Here is a 19,338-nt window from a genome sequence, read left to right as displayed (position 1 = left end):
CCCATCTTAATTGACTAGGATTGTCAGTTTTCCTACCAAAGGTTGGTGGTTCTCTCCTGCTTCCTCCACCGATAAAAACTGACCTCCACGAAATAGTACAAAAGTGCTGAAAGTGGCGTTAAACACCAATCAATCAATATAAATGTGTATGTGTGCTTCATTAGTAATTCTGAACAAAATTATTTTCACATTTCCTTTGTTTATGATCAGATTTTGTGAAGGAACTTAATCCTATGTTAGTGTCTGTAAACCAAAATTCAGATTTTACCAAATATGTAACTTTAATTTAAAAGCTTTTGCAATGACATTTTTTTGGTATCAAATACAAATTTGACGTTTTTTTGTGTTTTTTTTTTGTAAATTTAGATGAAAATATGAATTTTATAAAATTATGAGGTATATCACACTGCAATGTATTTTTTTCCCCCTTTATGTTGTACAGGATTCAACTTAAATTTACTAAAGGGAGATGAAACATTAAGGTTCTTATAGATATGAAAAAAGTCTTGATTTGCCTGTATAGGTCCTTGAATTCAAATAATCAGACATCTTTTATAAACAGTCAAATCTCATTATAACATATAACAAACACGACATTTTCTATTTTCTTCATGAAATAGTCATTTTTTGCTTAATTTGAAGGCTGTAAAGACCAGAATGCTTGTCAAGTATCACAACATACATCTGCATATTAGTTTTAGATGCATGATTTTTTTTATTAGTTGTTTTTGGCTTTGAACTAGCTGTCAGTAACTGTGAGTACTCTCAAATCAGTACTAATAGTCTTTTTGTTGTTGGGATGTATAAGTGCTGAGCCACTCTGTTTTTGTTAGATGTATTTCTATCCATCTGATGAGTTAAGCCTTTTTCAACTGATTTTTATAGTTCGTTCCTATATGTTGTACTGTTACACCACTGTCCAAGGTTAGGGGGAGGAATGGGATCCCGCTAACTGGTTTAACCCCGCCACATTATTTACATATGTGCCTGTCCCAAGTCAGGAGCCTGTAATTCAGTGGTTGTCGTTTGTTGCTGTGTTACATATTTGTTTTTCGTTCATTTATTTGTACATTTATTTAGCCGTTACTTTTCTCGTTTGAATTGTTTTACATTTGTTATTTCGGGGCCTTTTATAGCTGACTATGCGGTATGGGCTTTGCTCATTGTTGAAGGCCGTACGGTGACCTATAGTTGTTAAATTCTGTGTCATTTAATTTGGTCTCTTGTTTAGAGTTGTCTCATTGGCAATTACACCAAATCTTCTTTTTTATATATATATTTTTGCGTATATATTTTTGACTGCTAAAGTGTCACAGTTTATAAATAAACTACCGTGAATATAATGGTTTTTTTTTCAAAGTGAAATAATATAACGATGAAAATGGTACTTTTTTTAGGTCTTTGATCCCATATATTCAGGATACTTAGCAGAATATCTACTATGTATTATACAGAATTCAAAATAGATCTGTAACTGGTCATATTAAAACTATATACCAAATGTCAAATTAATATCTTCAAGCATGACGAAAAAAGTGCAGATAACTAGTTATTTACGTGAATTTTCTAAGTCGAAGGACCACAACTCTGCACAAGAGTCCACACGCTGAAATGTCTCGCCTGCTTTCCTAACCTTGATTAATTTTATGTTGATAGTCCTAATGATAAAAGTTTTACTACAAGTATCACATAAACTTAAAATTATCAATGATCCATGAAAATGAGGTCCTGGTCAGATAAACCATGCCAGACACACATGTACACCTTACAATCATTCCATACACCAAATATAGTGGACCTATTGCTTATAGTATTAGAAAAACAGACAAAAACATAAAACTTAACATTGACCAATGAACGACGAAAATGAGATAGGACATATGACACCTGCCAGACAGACATTACACCTTGCAATCATTCCATACACCAAATATAGTTGACCTATTGCTTATAGTTTTAGAAAAACAGACCAAAACACAAAAACTTACCATTGACCAATGAACCATGAAAATGAGGTCAAGGACAAATGACACCTGCCAGACATACATGTTCACCTTACAATCATTCCATACACCAAATATATTTGACATACTGCTTTCAGTATCTGACAAACGGACCTATTCACGTAACTGTAACCTTGATCACTTATCCAAGAAATGAGGTCGAGGTCAGGTGAATCTTGTCTGATGGACATGTAGACCTTGAAATGAACCCATATACCAAATATAGTTATCCCATTACTTATTATAAGTGAGAAATTCCCATAACAAAAAAACTAAACTTTTTTTCAAGCAGTCACTGAACCATGAAAATAAGTCAAGGACAATGGTCATACGACAGACGGAAAGTTCATGACATAAGGTATCTGCATACAAGGTATGAAGCATCCAAACTAGTCTTCTACCTTCTGAAATATAAAGCTTTATACAAATAGTTTACGCCACCGCCGGATAGTAATACTTATGTCTCACTATGCGACTTAAATTTTGTCGCAGGCGAGACACTAAAATCATCAGATCGGAACAAAATTTGAACTTGATCTGTAACTGGTCAAAATGAAACATTATACAAAATATCAAATCAATATCTTCAAGCACAATAAAAAAACAGTCATGCAATGAACATATTGAAACAAATATATATTATTATATAGATGACAAAGAAATACTGAAATTTCTCAGATGAATCTGATATCATCACTTATCGGTTGATTATTCACTCATGAAACTTTTTATGTCTTTTCTCAGCATATTTTTGCAAAATGTACCAAATTTATTCTCAGTTTTGCCCTTTTAACTTTTCAGAATTATCGATTATAAGAATGTGAAATGCAATATACTTTATAGTGCATTGGGTAATTTTTGCAGTTTCAAATTTTTACAACATTATAACCGTAAATTGACCCAAAATTCATAAAATATTATGGAAAAATCGAAATAGTTGGCATGTAAGAGAATTAAGCAATTTATTTTTACACATTTACGTAAAACCTCATAAAAAGGGCAAAACTATGAACCTCACAAAAATTTGCCGCAATAAGGTACTTAAATTGGATGCAGTCATATTTGGTTTTTTTTATAATCATACGCTCATGTTTGATGTTATTTATCATGAATACTACTGGAATAAGACATTTTTTAATCATGTTTTGTGATCTATTTATAAAAACATAATTAACAATTTAATTTGATTTTTGAAAATATACCACTTGTGACGGAACAACAATAATAACTCTTATGAGCACTGCTGAATTATTTTGTTGTTCGGTCACTCGTAGAATATTTTCAATTATTAACTTACAAATTAATTCAATTGTAAAAATGACCAACATCTTAATCACTTTCATGGCTGAAGACCTGTTAGTAAATTCATTTATTTTGAAGAGTTAGTCGTCATGTAAACTTTGCCACAAATCATTCATGAACTTAGTAGAGTCCAAAGACATGAAAGAGTACATGGATAAAATTGAATGCTGTCTAGTATTATGTAAAACTAAGTCTTCAGCCATGTCCAGTTTAAAGATTGAAACAGTTACTTGTACTTAACCAAATGATCAAATCAAAAGCCATAGTTGAATAGTTACATAAAAAATGTTTAGTATTTAACTTTCCTTGATCTTTTTTTTTTCAGTAAGAAAAGTTCTTTTTCATCAATCTTTCCATTCAATATGAATTAAAAAGAATCATTCAATACAATTTAAATGCTGTAAACGTATATATGTATTGTTTGCATTCTTTGATCAAATGATTTGAAGTATTCACAACTGTTTCCTCTGTTTCTCTCAAGTAAAACATGCTAAAAGTTAACTTTGATCAAAATGTTATAAAAGCATAAATACTCATTCCAATCTGCTCCCAAGAACTTCTCAAAGATCTCAAGAATGGCTCAAGATTAACCATCTTCACTGTAAACCTACATGTATATATGATTATGCTATAGTTTATGATCAATTTGGTACAATATGCTTGGTAAAATATACCTGCTCTTTATGCTGACTGAAGCAAACTTAAACATGCATCTTCCAAACTAGAAGTCAGACAGAAGATGTCAGTTTGTCTGACCGAATGTCAGATACAGGTTTCTGGAATTTCGCAAGACTGTGAGAGGAATCAAATGATAAAAATCGAATCAAAATCAGAACGATAAAAATTTGCAATGCCCCACAATATGACATTTTTCGGGCAGTGTTCTCCCCAGATATTTCATTTAGCATCCTTGTAAACAGGGACATTTGAAATATAGTACCATCTTGTTTCTAAAAAATATAGCATCACATCCATAACATAATCTATCAGAAAACCAATTCAGATAGCATCACATTCAAGAAATATAGCATCACATTACCATGATGCAAAAGGCCCTGGGGAGAACACTGTCGGCCTGTTTAATATTGAAAACAGTAACAGATACAAAACATAGAGAGCAGCCACTGCCTGACTAAGGGGTCATATAAAAACCTTACGAGTTAACATAATTTGTAATAAAATTATTTGCTTACACTGCATCATCAGCTTTACAAAATACATCAATCATGTTCTTGTGCAAACTATCATGGTATACAAGGACAGGCCATTTCATTTTACTTGGAATTCCAGGTAGTCTTGACCACATAATGGTTCTATCTGTCTCTAATTCTGGAAAAGATTTAGTATTAGTTTAAATGCAAATTACATTTAATATCAAACGACTATGATGCAAGTTTTCTCAATTCATTTGTAAGGCAAAACTTCATGGAAAAGTTATTATTCTTTAATATCAAAAGCAAGGCCAAAAAAAATAATACCCTTGTTTCCTGCTAACCAACCCACAAACTTTTGGATTGGAATGTATCGCTGACAAACTCATTTTCTGACGGACTACTGGGAATTTCTTCCTCAACCTTGGGTTTTAAATGGATATCTAATAGAGGGGTTTGCTCTGTCAAGATTTTCCAATAAAATGTAAATATTGCATGCATTCAAGAATGGTGTTTCATGTGATACAATTTCATACTGATATTTCTATTGTATATATTCTTAATGTTTTATAATTCAAAGAATTTCTGCCTATGGTTACACGTATATATAAACCTGGTCTTAAAATTTAAGGTCTAAATATTGGAATTATGTAATTTCAACTGATAAGTATCAAACAAAAAAAACTTCATGAAAATAATATGTGTAATTATAACTAGAGGCTCTAATAAAGAGCCTGTGTCGCTCACTTTGGCATATGTGAATTAAACAAAGGAAGCAGACAGTTCATGACAAAATTGTGTTTAGGTGATTGTGATGTGTTTGTACATCTTCCTTTACTGAACATTCTTGCTGCTCACAATTATCTATAATGAACTTGTCCCTGTGGTTTCAGTGGAAAATGTTAGTAAAAATTTACAAATTTTATGAAAATTGTTGAAAATTGTTAAAAATTGATTATAAAGGACAATAACTTCTTAGGGGGTCAATTGACCATTTTGGCCATTTTGACTTATTTTTGAGTCTTAAATTGCTGTACATTGCTGTTTACAGTTTATCTCTATCTATAATAATATTCAAGATAATAACCCAAAACAGTAAAATTTCCTTAAAATTACCAATTTAGGGGCAGCAACCTAACAACCAGTTGTCCGATTCATCTACAAATTTCAGGGCAGATAGATTTTGACCAGATAAACAATTTTACCCCTTGTCAGATTTGCTCTAAATGCTTTGGTTTTTGAGTTATAAGCCAAAAACTGCATTTTACCCCTATGTTCTATTTTTAGCCGTAGCGGCCATCTTGGTTGGTTTGCCCGGTCACAAAACACAATTTTTAAACTAGATAGCCTAATAATGATTCTGGCTATGTTTGGTAAAATTTTCCCCCGTAGTTTCAGAGGAGAAGATTTTTGTAAAAGTTAACTAAGATTTACGAAAAATGGATAAAAATTGACTAAAAAGGGCAATAACTCCTAAAGGGGTCAACTGACCATTTTGGTCCTGTTGAATTATTTGTAAATCTTACTTTGATGAACATTTTTGCTGTTTACAGTTTATCTCTATCCATAATAATATTCAAGATAATATCCAACAAGAGTGCACACGCTGAAATGTCTCGCCTTCTATACTTATCATTGATGTTATGTTGATAGTCCTAAGTATAAAGCTAAGCTTTATAACAATTGTCACATAAACTTAACATTAACCAAGGTCAGAAGAACCATGCCAGGCAGACATGTACAGCTAACAATGCTTCTATACAACATATATAGTTGACCGATTACTTATAGTTTAAGAAAAATAGACCAAAACACAAAATCTTAACACTGTGCAATGAACCGTGAAAATGAGGTCACGGTCAAATAAAACCTGTGCGACTAACATAAAGATCATAAAATATTTCCATACACCAAATACAGTTGACCTATGGCATATAGTATTAGATAAAAAGACCAAAACTCAAAAACTTAACTTTGACCACTGAACCATGAAAATGAGGTCAAGGTCACATGACATCTGCCCGTTAGACATGTACACCTTACAATCGTTCAATACAACAAATATAGTAGACCTATTGCATATAGTATGAAAAAAACAGACCAAAACACAAAAATTTAACTTTGACCACTGAACCATGAAAATGAGGTCATGGTCACATGACATCTGCCAGTTGGAGATGTACACCTTACAGTCTTTCCATACACTGAATATACTAGCCCTATTGCTTATAGTATCTGAGATATGGACTTGACCACCAAAACTTAACCTTGTTCACTGATCCATGAAATGAGGTCGAGGTCAAGTGAAAACTGTCTGACAGACATGAGGACCTTGCAAGGTACGCACATATCAAATATAGTTATCCTATTACTTATAATAAGAGAGAATTCAACATTACAAAAAATTTGAACTTTTTTTTCAAGTGGTCACTGAACCATGAAAATGAGGTCAAGGACATTGGACATGTGACTGACGGAAACTTCGTAACATGAGGCATCTCTATACAAAGTATGAAGCATCCAGGTCTTCCACCTTCTAAAATATAAAGCTTTTAAGAAGTTAGCTAACACCGCCGCCACCGGATCACTATCCCTATGTCGAGCTTTCTGCAACAAAAGTTGCAGGCTCGACAAAAACAGCAAAATTTCCTTAAAATTACCAATTCAGGGGCAGCAACCCAACAACTGGTTGTCTGATTCATCTTAAAATTTCAGGGCAGATAGATCTTGACCAGATAAACAATTTTACCCCTTGTCAGATTTGCTCTAAATGCTTTGGTTTTTGAGTAATAACCAAAAACTGCATTTAACCTCCATGTTCTATTTTTAGCTGTGGCAGCCATCTTGGTTGATTGGCCGGGTCAAAAAACACAAATTTTAAACTAGATACATCAATGATGATTGTGAACAAGTCGATTAATTTGGCCTGGTAGTTTCAGAGGAGAAGATTTTTGTAAAAGATCATGGAGATTTACGAAAAATGGTTAAAAATTGACTATAAAGGGCAATAACTCCTAAAGGGGTCAACTGACCATTTTGGTCATGTTGACTTATTTGTAAATCTTACTTTGCTGAACATTATTGCTGTTTACAGTTTATCTCCATCTATAATAATATTCAAGATAATAACCAAAAACAGCAAAATTTCCTTAAAATTACCAATTTAGGGGCAGCAACTCAACAATGGGTTGTCTGATTCATCTACAAATTTCAGGGCAGATAGATCTTGACCTGATTAACAATTTTGCCCCCATGTCAGATTTGCTCTAAATGCTTTGGTTTTTGAGTTATAAGCCAAAAACTGCATTTTACCCCTATGTTCTATTTTTAGCCATGGTGGCCATCTTGGTTTGTTGGCCGGGTCAAAAAACACAAATTTTAAACTAGATACATCAATGATGATTGTGGCCAAGTTTGGTTAAATTTGGCCCAGTAGTTTCAGAGGAGAAGATTTTTGTAAAAGTTAACGACAGACGCCGGACGCCAAGTGATGAGAAAAGCTCACTTGGCCCGAACGGTCAGCTAATAAAATTTGATATTATTATCATAACTTACGTGAAATAAAAAACAGTCTGGCGGTAAGGGTTGTTCGACTGAACCTAATCTTTTGTGCCAAAATTGTGTTTTTTACTATATAAAAGCAGGCCCTGTTGGTCACAATGATTCCCCTATATGACCTCGTAAAAGGTTTTGAAAGATATATACAAATTTGTAAGGGTTCCGCGGAACCCAGTGTCTGGCCTACTTTTGATGTCTATATTTTCAGTGTGATAGGTGAATGCACATAGTGAATGCAATGTTGAGTCCATTTATACGTAAAAAACAGAAAAACAGAAATAAATACTTAAGTCCATTTATAAGTAAAATACGGGAAAAATTTATTTTTTTTCTACTAAATTTACTTCTGGATACTATCTTGTGATCATAAACAAGCTTCTGTCCAAGTTTGGTAGAAATCCAGGATAGTTTAAGAAAGTTAATAAAATTTCAAAAACTTTAACCACAGAGTGAATATTTGTGGACGCTGCCGCCGACAGAATGTAGGATCCCTATGTCTCGCTTTTTTGACAAAAGTCGAAGGCTCGACAAAAACATTACTATTTATATCAAGCATGTTACTGGAATCACAGGATTATTTTATTACACCTTAAAACACATCCTAAGATTTATAATAACTTGAACAGAAACTTTATATCATAACCATAGATTAAGTATTCATAACCATATTAATTTTTTTATGAATACTATGTTTTTTTGTAAATTTGTAGCAGATGTTGCAAAACCAAAAACAGTAATCATCTTGCAGTATTTACAGCCAATTGTATAATATCCATTTTATCTGACGCCATACTTTACAAACCTTTTTCCTGATTATCATCTGATCTACTTCCCAATGACGAACCTGCGATAACAAAGAAAGAATTTAATACAGGCCAACATTTTACTTAGACTTTTCCTGAAATAAATTTTTGGGAGGTTGACAAATTGTTATTTATTATTGTATGAAAAACTGCTATGAAATACATTCACATCACTACTACAATCATTCCATAAATTACTTTGGGAGTTTAATAAAAAAAAAAAAAAACAATTTTTGCATTCTTGGGGAAAATATTTCATTGATCATCATGGAAGTTGGAAGTTTTAAAAGCCTAGTACATGTGTGTCACTACAGATCTTAACATAACAGCATCATTATATATTTGTACCAAAGAATTTTAAAAATTAGCAGTAATCTATGAAAACAATGAGAAGAAAAGTTTTTATGCACAATTTCACATATTTGATATCACAATTCTGATTTTTTAATTATGTTTATTCTTCTGTTTGTTGCTGGAAATAGATAAATTCCAACTGGGGTATTTTATCAGAAAATATTTGAAATCATATTTATAATTTAACATTACATTTTGTTGCTCTGACTCCCAGGGTTCGACATTAAAGGTAGCCTGATTGCCCAGGACAAAAAAAAGTCGTCATGGGCAAGTAAAAGCTGAAGTGTACTTGTCCAATGGACAAGTGAAAAATAAAAGTAATTAACAGTGAAATACTGAATAAAGTCTTAATGTTAATTCTCCTTAAAATCAATAATGCGCAATATCAATCAACTTGACCGTATCGAAAATTCAAAGTATTGTTTAGTATTTTCCCTTTGTTATTAATATAAACATTATAAAGATATTGTCCAATCAGAGTATGATTATTCAATGACACATTCATTAATGATTATGAACCAATCGAATTAGACCTTGCTATTTTAGGAACATTAATTAGTTGAGCATATTTCATCAGAGCGGATATTTACCTGATGACAGTAAACCCAGAACAAAGACGGATATGTGAACTTCTAGTAAAATTAAGTTTCAACAGTTCTTTCCTCATTATTAGTACTTTAAAATACTCATGCTGAATGTAGAATAATGAAATACATGTAAATTATTTTTTTATTTTTTTTTGGAAAATTCGAGGACATCATTTAATAAAATGAGGGTCACACCTGTGCACATGCACACACTTGTAGTAGTTCCACAAACAGTATTCTGTTGGTTTTTTACCAACAAATCTTTTAAACATTTTTTAAAATTGTCGTCTTCAATACATTTTTGCTAACATCATGAACATTATGAAAATTTAAGCATGTTGAGAAAAGTACTTCAGCAATTCCCTTTGCTATACATTTGTATTTACCTGATTTATAATTTTATATCAACAAATAGCTGTTTAAAATTTATGTAGTAAGTTATATTTGGACAAGTGCTTTGTTCTATCGGACAAGTAAGTTTTCATGGGCACTTGCCCGAAGCGCAAGTTGTTAGAAAAGTTAATGTCGAACCCTGACTCCATATAAACATGAAGGCTACAGCAGGTTAAAACAAGTAATACTGTGTTTGCAAGCAAGACACAAAAGTCACCAAAAACCAGCAATATGGTTGCTCTCAGCCAAAATCTGAAGCTGCCATGAAATTCGGAAAGCCATGTTTATCAAACAAATCAATTTTCATTCAAATCCGTAAATTTTCATATTTAGGCAGGAAAACCAGTCACTATGGCAACCAGCGACGTATTGTTCCCCCCTTTTTGTGCATAATATTATTAAGTATGTTAAACTCTACCAGTGTACTAATTTTCAAGTTTCTGAGATATAGCAATGTCCTATTTATTGACCTTTCCCCCTTTTCCGTCAATTTTTTTTGTTACATGCACCCCTCCTGGGCAAGTCCAAACTACTAATTAAGTTTCATTTGAATCCCTTCAGCCATTTTCGAGTTTTTATGTTCAGAGGAAGAATAATAACTAGAATTGCCATTGCGAGCAATAGCTGATGTAAGAAATCCATATACCAAATTTCATTGAAATCGGAGCATGTTGAAATTTTGACGTGTTTTGGTGGCCATTTTGAAATTTTTTAAAACTTTAGATTTTCCAAACATCCTACCAAGTTTCAAAGTGAATGCAGACTACACGAATGAATTTTATTTTTACAGGACATTCTGTCTGGTAAGCATCCTAGCTTTACCAGACCGAATGAAATTTTACCAGACCAATTGTTTTTACATCTAATTGTATATTATCCGACAAAAAATAACAAACATATGACTTTGTTGTGTCCTACTCCTCCCAAAAAATGCAGAAAAACAAAATGATGTAACAAGAGGGTATATTGTTATGAAAGTTGTGCACAATTGCTTGAATGCATTTAAGTGAAGAGTAATGTCCCATTTTATTGGATTTTGACAATGTTTGTAAACTAAACATAATTTAGAGTTTCTGTATAAAATATTATTTCCTGTTTCTTTTTTATTTTTTCATATATCTTTTGGTTTTCAATTCTAGCATTTATATTTCATAGCTGAATTTTGTGATCTGCTTGGATTTTTATTCATTTATTGTAATTAATCGCCAAACCCGGAATTATCCTTATCCCTTCCCAGAATCTGATCCAGTTTTATTTACCTTTCCGGTTGTGCCAATGATAGCAGCCATTGTTGTTTTGGACAGTCAGATATGTTTTTACCCAGATTTACACATTACTGGTTGGCGATTTTCGGCATAAAGCTAGCAGTTGAACAAAATAAACATCGCTGTGATGAATAATAAAGATGAAAATGAATTTGAGATCGTTTGGCAATTTTGCTAGAATGTTAGAAAAATCCATGAAAAAAAACACCGGACATTCGGACCGGAATTCAACAAAATTTTACCAGATCCATTATTCACCGTATTTGTCCGACGTATTTCGTGTAGTCTGGAATGGCCTGCACAACTCGTAGATCTCGATTGGACAAGTTCATGCATAAAGAACAGAGGAAAAAAATAATGAGAAACGAAACAAAAACAATAAGTCTCCCAACGAACTTCATTCGGGAGACTTAATAAACAAAAAGAATAATAAGAAACCGAACAAAAACAGTAAGTCATGGCCACTTCATGATCAGGCACTTAATAATAAGAAACCGAACAAAAACAATAAGTCCCCCAACTTCGTGGTCGGGGACTTGATAAAAAGAAACGAAGCAAAAACAAAAGTTGCAAAACTTTGTTTTGGTGACTTAACTATAAACTTGTATATGGAAGACCAATGGCTTAATATTATAAAAGTAACCACAAAAAAATATATACCCTCTTGTGCTAATGTTGTCAGTTGGTTAGGTTGTTTTATCAGCGAGACTCTGTAAAAGTAATTTCTCCAGAAAACATCTTCTTTAACTCTGTAAAAAAGATATAATTAAATAATGTGAATTCATTTCTATTTGTTGGTGACAAGATTCATGGTCCTCCTGACAAAATTCAGTTTTCCCGTTAATCTCTTTGAAACAATTGGTTTCTGTTAATACAATATTGATAACGCTGTAATCATATTTCAATTCATATTTTTTATTTTTTTTTTTTTAAATTTGTTGACACTCGAGATATTACCTTTCTATTTTCATATCTGAAATTTTTATGAAAATAGCCGGTGTTTTTATCATAAATATGTTTTACGAATTGTACAGTTTTACACCAGTCATGATCAGCTGTCTTTACTTTTTCGTCTTACTTCCAGTCATTCTAAAAGCTCGTACAGTCCGCAAGATTTTGTATATCGATGTTTCCGAACTAGATTATTTAAATTGGAATCCGGGAAATGACCGACATAAAAAATAAAACAAAAAATAGATCAAAAAGACTAAATCTTGTTTTGATTATACATGTATGTAAATCGATTAAATTTCTATTCTGGTAAATAATGGATTTCGATCAAGAGCATCAGAAATAACAGACAATACTTTCAATCATTCCACATCAAATTTAATCATGAATGGATTTTCCCACGGTCGGTCAGAAAGGTCACCTGTGTTTACTGTTTATACGATATTTCCCGCCAAATAAAAATCTTGTGCATTGGACAAAATCGATCTTTAATATCTTTTTATATTGGCATTCAATATTATTGTGAGTGAAGTCAAATTAAAGTTCAACCACGTGCACTCGCTGTTGATCACGAATATGTGTATCATGGAATTGTCTTTACACGGCAAATATTTTTTTAGATTGCTGTAAATAAAATATATAAAATACAAGTTTCCAAGTTTACATGGATTGTCCGTAAATGAATATTATGCAATTAAGTTCAGGATTTCGGGATCTGTGAATTCTTTTTTCGAGATGTCGGGAAATTAGGATTTTAATTTATTTAAATTCGGGACCTTCAGACTTCGTGTTTTTAAAGCCGGGATTTCGAGAACTGGACCCCTCCTACCCCCACCAAATGCAGCTCCATTATATTGATTTAGCATAATGAACAAACACGGAAATATTAAAATAAACTGTATATGTCCGGGAAGAATCAATATCTTCTTCTAGTTTTATTATTTGCGTTCCGTATTTTAGTTATACATCTCCAACTTTCGGACAATATTTGTTTGCAGTAAAAAGTAAAAACTACGAAGAATTATCAAGCTACTAATAAGGGAGCTACTATTTGATTTTTATGGGGGGCTAGGATGAAAAATTTTGTCCTGCATTTTTTTTTAGCTGTAATCTCTGTCCTGCCTTTTTATTTTTCACTCTGTTCGGTCCTGCCTTTTTTTTACCTAAATTGTCATCCTGACTTTTTTTTTTGCAAGTGTCTCATCCTGCCTTTTTTTTTTTTACTCAAAACTCCTGTCCTGCCTATTTTTTTCAAATTTCATCCTAGCCCCCCCCCCCCCCCCCCATAAAAATCAAATGGTAGCTCCCTAATATACAATTAAGTATTGCTCACTGTAATTATTTTTATCTCATAACTGACCCAACGCAGACTGAATATTAAATACAAATTATAGAAATATTTTGCATGTGACAGCGTCAAACTAAAACGTATGCAGCATCACTTGAGACAGTATTCTGCTAAACAATGGATTTACGTGGAAAATAAATCAGTAAAACAAAAATAACCTTCAGCTTCAAGAAATAGGAATACATGTAAAAATAAAATATGTTTAAAATTTTATGCAAACAAAAAAAAAAACTACGAAAAGGAACATAAAATAAAAAATAATTTTGAGGAACAAAGAAAATAAATAGCAGTTGAAATATAAAAAAATATAATTAAAAAAAAATAGGCTATTTTTATTAAAACAAAGTTCTCTCCAGTAATTCACCTGTAAAAATATTTTATGTCAAATACGATGTAGAACTAATATAATCAATAAAGTGACTAAGGTTAAAATTACAGGTAACCTGTTTCTGAAATCAGTAAACCGTAATTCTAGCAGCACGGATTAAGATGAAAGGACAAATGTATTACCATTCACACCTGGATCTGTTGATTAATGACCATACTACCTACCATAAAAATGTCCGATTATTCATATCCAACTAGACGGATTAAGGCATCCATAAAAATAAGTCCCTACCCGTACTGTATGTGGATAAACATTTAAATTGTACGATGAAATAAACTTACTGTTTGGGAACAAGTTCAAATCTCATTTTCCGTAAATTAGGATCTTCCTGTGATGTTGCCATAGCAACTGGAAAGGAAGCATCAAAGTCAAACTGAAACTGGACACCAGCAGGGGGATTTCTCACAAAGTTTCTTTTGTCCTACAATAAAACAAGAACAGAAGACTGATTCATCAAAAAAAATGTTCAGCTAGCTTTTTAAGAATACATGGAAAATATTCTAAAAGACAACAATCCACAACTTCAATAGAATCGTAATAAAAATTAGAAAAACAGACTGATATGAAAAAGAAATATCAAAAGTTTATGTTGAGCCTCCTTGTACATTTACATTTATTATAAATCATTGTTGAGGGCCAAACAATAACCTGTACACGAGTTCTACTACACCATACCTGCAATTTTTTTTTATGAATTTTAATCAGATTTAGGTTTAAAAACATCGGAGACAAACAAATCAACACATCAATACTTGTTAAGAAAGATAATTAAAAATATTTCTTTGAAAAACTGTCCAGACAGTTGAAGACACCATACATGTACAAAATGAACATGCAGACATGCATTGACTCGTAATCTTTATTTCTATAAAAATAGCATGTTTCAGCTAAAGAAATTCCAAAAAACTATGTGCAGCATGTATTGTGGATATATTGTAAATGAGAGTCATTATCTATTTAATTTAAACAAGCATTCTGAGCGTATAAAAAACAATACATAGTCCCCTACAAGCTGGGGCGCAGCTTGATATGACGGCAAAGGTCGAATCCTAAACAGTAGGGGCAAGTATGGACTCTTTGTCAGACTAATATTTAAAAACAACACATGAATCATCAAAAATCTGTAATCAAATCAATATCTATAAGCAACATGAAAAAAAGTTCTTAAAACTGATTATGTGCGTGAATATTCCAAGTCCAAGGACCCATAACTCTGCAAAATATCAGACCAGAACCAAAATGGAACTTGATAGGTAACTGGTCATGATGAAATTATATACTGAATATCAAATCAATGTCTTCAAGCATCACGAAAAAAAAGTGCAGAAAACCGATTATTTGCGTGAATTTTTAAGGTCCAAGGACCATAACTCTGCCAATAAATCATCCGACCTGAACAAAATTTGAACTTGATCTGTAACTGGTCATGATAAAACTATATAGGAAATATCAAATCAATATCTTCAAGCACGATGAAAAAAAGACTTTCGTCTGTGGCGACATAACATTTTTTTGCAATTTCTGAATTTAAGGTAATTAGATCAATAATATTGCTTATACCAGCACAACTTTTTGACACTGGAATTATTATGGCAGTAAAAGAATAAGATCATAGAGAAACACACACACAAGCAATAACAATGTTTAATGAACTTCGGTGAATATCTATCTGATTATTTAAAATCTATCTAATCAGGGCATTCATTATGAGGCGGTACCCGGTACTTTTACCCTCCTATACTATTGATAAGTACCGCCTAAATTTAGGAATTTTTATATTGGATATTCATGGAATAAATTGAAAAGTACCACCTAGAAACATGGAAAGTACCAGTCAACTAAAAAGATAATGAAACCCCTGTCTAATCATATCACATGCATCCTTTTAATATTTATATTAGGAAAAGTATAGATTATCATTGGAGATCTTTATAACCATACATTGATATGCTTGTGTTAAGATTGAAATTAGATATATAGAGTTGACCGCTGATAATCTGTTTATACCTGGTTTGTATTTTTGCAATGCAACATCAGTGATGATGGCATTTACATGTATCCAACTTATGATGTCAAACAACAATGATTTTTCATATCAGCATACTGAAATAATCATGACTTTAACATCGAAGAAAAAAGCCTAAACTAATGACAAGGCCTAATTTTTTTTTACCTGTTTCCGCCTACCCTACGGACCTTAATTTTTGTGCCTGCCTTAAAGTTTTTTTGCCAATTTTTTTACAAGTACTATTTAAGTCTGTATATGTCTTCAACACAAACCAGTCAAAAACTTTTGAAAAAATAAAAAAGTTTGCCTACATGTACCTTGCAACCCTAGTTTTTTAGAGCATGTTAGCGGAAACAGAGGTATTTTTTTCTTGGTCCAATTAAAGATAAGAAGTAACACATACTGTAGACAATGCAAGGATTTGTTTTTTCATAGTCTCCTCTTCATTATAACCAACCCAGGGTGGTACAGCTGTTTTGGATCTCTTGCCTTGTTCCTTCTTCTCTGTAGCAAACTTCTCCTGTTCCTTTGCAAAATCTCCCATGATGGTCTACAACACAGAATTTGTAAATACATATATATGTATCGGTGTATGTTTATTTTGCATCATTGTAAGTACATGTTCTGAGTATTACATAATTAGCTTATGTACAATTATAAAGATAAAGGATGTGGTATGATTGTCAATTACACAGTCATCCACCGAAGTCAAAATTACAATTGATTTATCATCTACAATGGGAAACCCCCATACCGTAATCCAAGCTTTGTAAAAGGCCCCAAAATAAAATAAATTGTGAAACTATTCATAAGAGACGATAAACAGCCATTTTTAATAAAAACGCAAAACAAATAACAATTAAAACAAAAAGACAACAAAAACTATTGGACTTCAGGCTCCTGACTTGGGACAGGCACATAAAGTGTGTGGTGGGGGTGCATGTTTGTGAGCGCTCAACAACTACAATGCCGACGACAGCATCATACCATAACAGGGGTCGAAATTAGCGCTGGTCCCGGACCAGTAGATTTTGTCAGCTGGTGGTCCGGCGGACCAGTTGAAAGGAGTAAGTTCGGTAAGTGCCATATTTGGCCCCAATTATAAAGTTCATGGTTACAAGACAATAATTGTTTTAAGTTGCCTTAAAGACATGTAAAAAAGTTAAACAGAGCTGTTTTTGTCAAAGTTTAATTCTAACACAACAATTTTTACATTCCAAAACGGTCAAGATAAGGGATTTTGGTGAAATTTGACAAAATCAGCGGGATTTCAACCAAATAAAGGACCAGGAAACATAGAGCGCAGGTGTCGACAAGCTTAATATTCAAATAAGACATGTTAAATGTCTTCACAAACATTATTTTAAAAGATCTTTGTTGTCGAAGTATGCGCTCTATGTTTCCTGTCAAATAATCTTTGGAAATTTACCCATTTTCATTGATTTTTTCGTGAAAAATCAATATGATTACAACTTGTGACGTCATAATGAAACGCAGAAACGTAAAATTTTAAACAAAATGGCTTATATCCTATCTTGTCAATGTATTAGCTATAATTTATCGTGATATTGGTCAATAAATCCGAATTTGAAATTTACGCTAAAAAAGTGGGCCATTTTAGGACCTTATTGAACATACTCCTTTGTCGATAAAAATCTCTGATTGCATCGCAATGTCAGTTTGTTTACAAAACAAATTACCTGAGAAATCAATTACGCGGTATTGGTACTGGGGGTATTACAATTGATCAAATTCATCAATATCTCGAGTGAGCGTCCTCAAAACAACAAAAAAATGTGAAAATTATTGGAAGCGGTTAAACCGCCGAAAAAAAAAATTAAAATATAATGACAAAGAAAAGGAGGATAGAAATAAAGTATAATATGACATTTGACAAAAGAAAATAAAAATATCAAAAGTCCTGGGAAAGATCGTCAATGCCTCAATAATATCGTCGATCGCAATGTTATGAATAGTACAACATGTGCAAAATCTGCAGTGACAAACCTGGATAAAAAAAGTATTTTTGTAACTTGATCTTAAGTTTTAAATTAGATTCTGTACTAGTACTTGCTCATGCAAATTCTGAGCAACATAAAAAAAAGCTACAAGAATAAAGGAGAGGAAAGGCAGGGAAAATCATTTAAACTTTGAATAAAAAAAAATCAGAAAAGCTGGTGCCACTGACTTTGTGATATTGAGTTATTCTTTAGTTACATTTCCAGCACATTCTGCTTATGCAGAACCTTAAGGGACTTTTCAAGATCAAAATTGCGTTCAAGTTTTTTTTTCGGATTTATTATTGATTATGTTTGACACTGAAGATATAGGATCATTTGATACACTGCCAGCTGGAACATTTCTGGACAGAGCTCCAGACAACCGAGCTTGGTACCCTATGGTCGTCGTGAAGTTAGTGATGATGTTGAAGACACTATTAACATTTTTACAGTTATTGATCCTAATCTTTATAAAGAATATCATTAACTTGATCAGAATCAGGATCAAAATTTCTTTGATAAATGTATAATGTTATGTAACTAGACCAGCAGTATGCAAATAAAAGTAAGCATCTGTAATTTATTTTGGAGTTTGTCAAATTTATGTCATTTTTGCAGGACCAGTAGAATTTTCAGTGCACTGGTCCGGCTGGCCAGTACACAAAAAAGCTTAAATTCGACCCCGGCATAATATGACCGCAATTTTTTGCAGTCATATAAAACAGTGGCCTTATTGTGTGACAGCCAGAATTGAATGAATCCAAAATTTGAGTGACAAAGGAGTTTAGTGGTGAAATTTATGACACAATATCCTTTATGATGTTCATACCAGACTTTGTTCATACCAGACTTGTATGAATCCAAAATTTAAGTGACCCAGCAGTTTACAGGTAAAATTTATGTGACACAATATCCATTTTTTGTGTGACCACCAAACTTGTATGAATCCAAAATTTAAGTGACCCAGCAGTTTACTGGTAAAATTTATGTGACACAATATCCTTTTTTGATGTGACTGCTAGACTTCTATGAATCCAAATTTTAAGTGACCCAGCCGTATACTCTCAAAATTTATGTGACACAAAATGCAATATCTCATTTATTGTGTGACCACCAGACTTCTATGAATCCAAAATTTAAGTGACCCCGCCGTTTACTGGTAAAATTTATGTGACATATAATCCATTTTTTGTGTGACCACCAAACTTGTATGAATCCAAAATTTAA

At 32.5% G+C, this 19,338-nt stretch overlaps 2 protein-coding genes across 4 annotated transcripts in view; both read right to left on the bottom strand.

Annotated features, from left to right (window-relative positions):
• The window catches only part of LOC139520530 (cartilage oligomeric matrix protein-like), a 133,567-nt gene that overhangs the window by 39,650 nt on the left and 74,579 nt on the right, over window positions 1–19,338 (bottom strand). The gene's annotated exons all lie outside the window — the stretch shown is intronic.
• LOC139520529 (uncharacterized) overlaps window positions 1–19,338 on the bottom strand; it is a 57,704-nt gene that overhangs the window by 29,442 nt on the left and 8,924 nt on the right. The window contains exons 2-6 of one of the 2 annotated variants that reach the window (XM_071313247.1): window positions 16,515–16,661; window positions 14,385–14,524; window positions 12,077–12,165; window positions 8,817–8,858; window positions 4,499–4,634 (exon numbers count right to left, since the gene is read on the bottom strand). Coding sequence is in view for 1 of the 2 variants with exons in the window: in XM_071313246.1 (XP_071169347.1) it covers window positions 3,839–3,899 (61 nt within the window). In the remaining variant the exon portion in view is untranslated. Of the gene's footprint in view, window positions 1–3,838; window positions 3,958–4,498; window positions 4,635–8,816; window positions 8,859–12,076; window positions 12,166–14,384; window positions 14,525–16,514; window positions 16,662–19,338 lie in introns of those variants that run through there. The other variant, XM_071313246.1, reaches the window with a different exon arrangement.

Source organism: Mytilus edulis, chromosome 4 (genome assembly GCF_963676685.1).
Source record: "Mytilus edulis chromosome 4, xbMytEdul2.2, whole genome shotgun sequence".
In the NCBI taxonomy this organism is placed as follows: Eukaryota; Metazoa; Mollusca; class Bivalvia; order Mytilida; family Mytilidae; genus Mytilus; species Mytilus edulis.
This window is presented reverse-complemented; position numbering and strand designations above follow the sequence as displayed.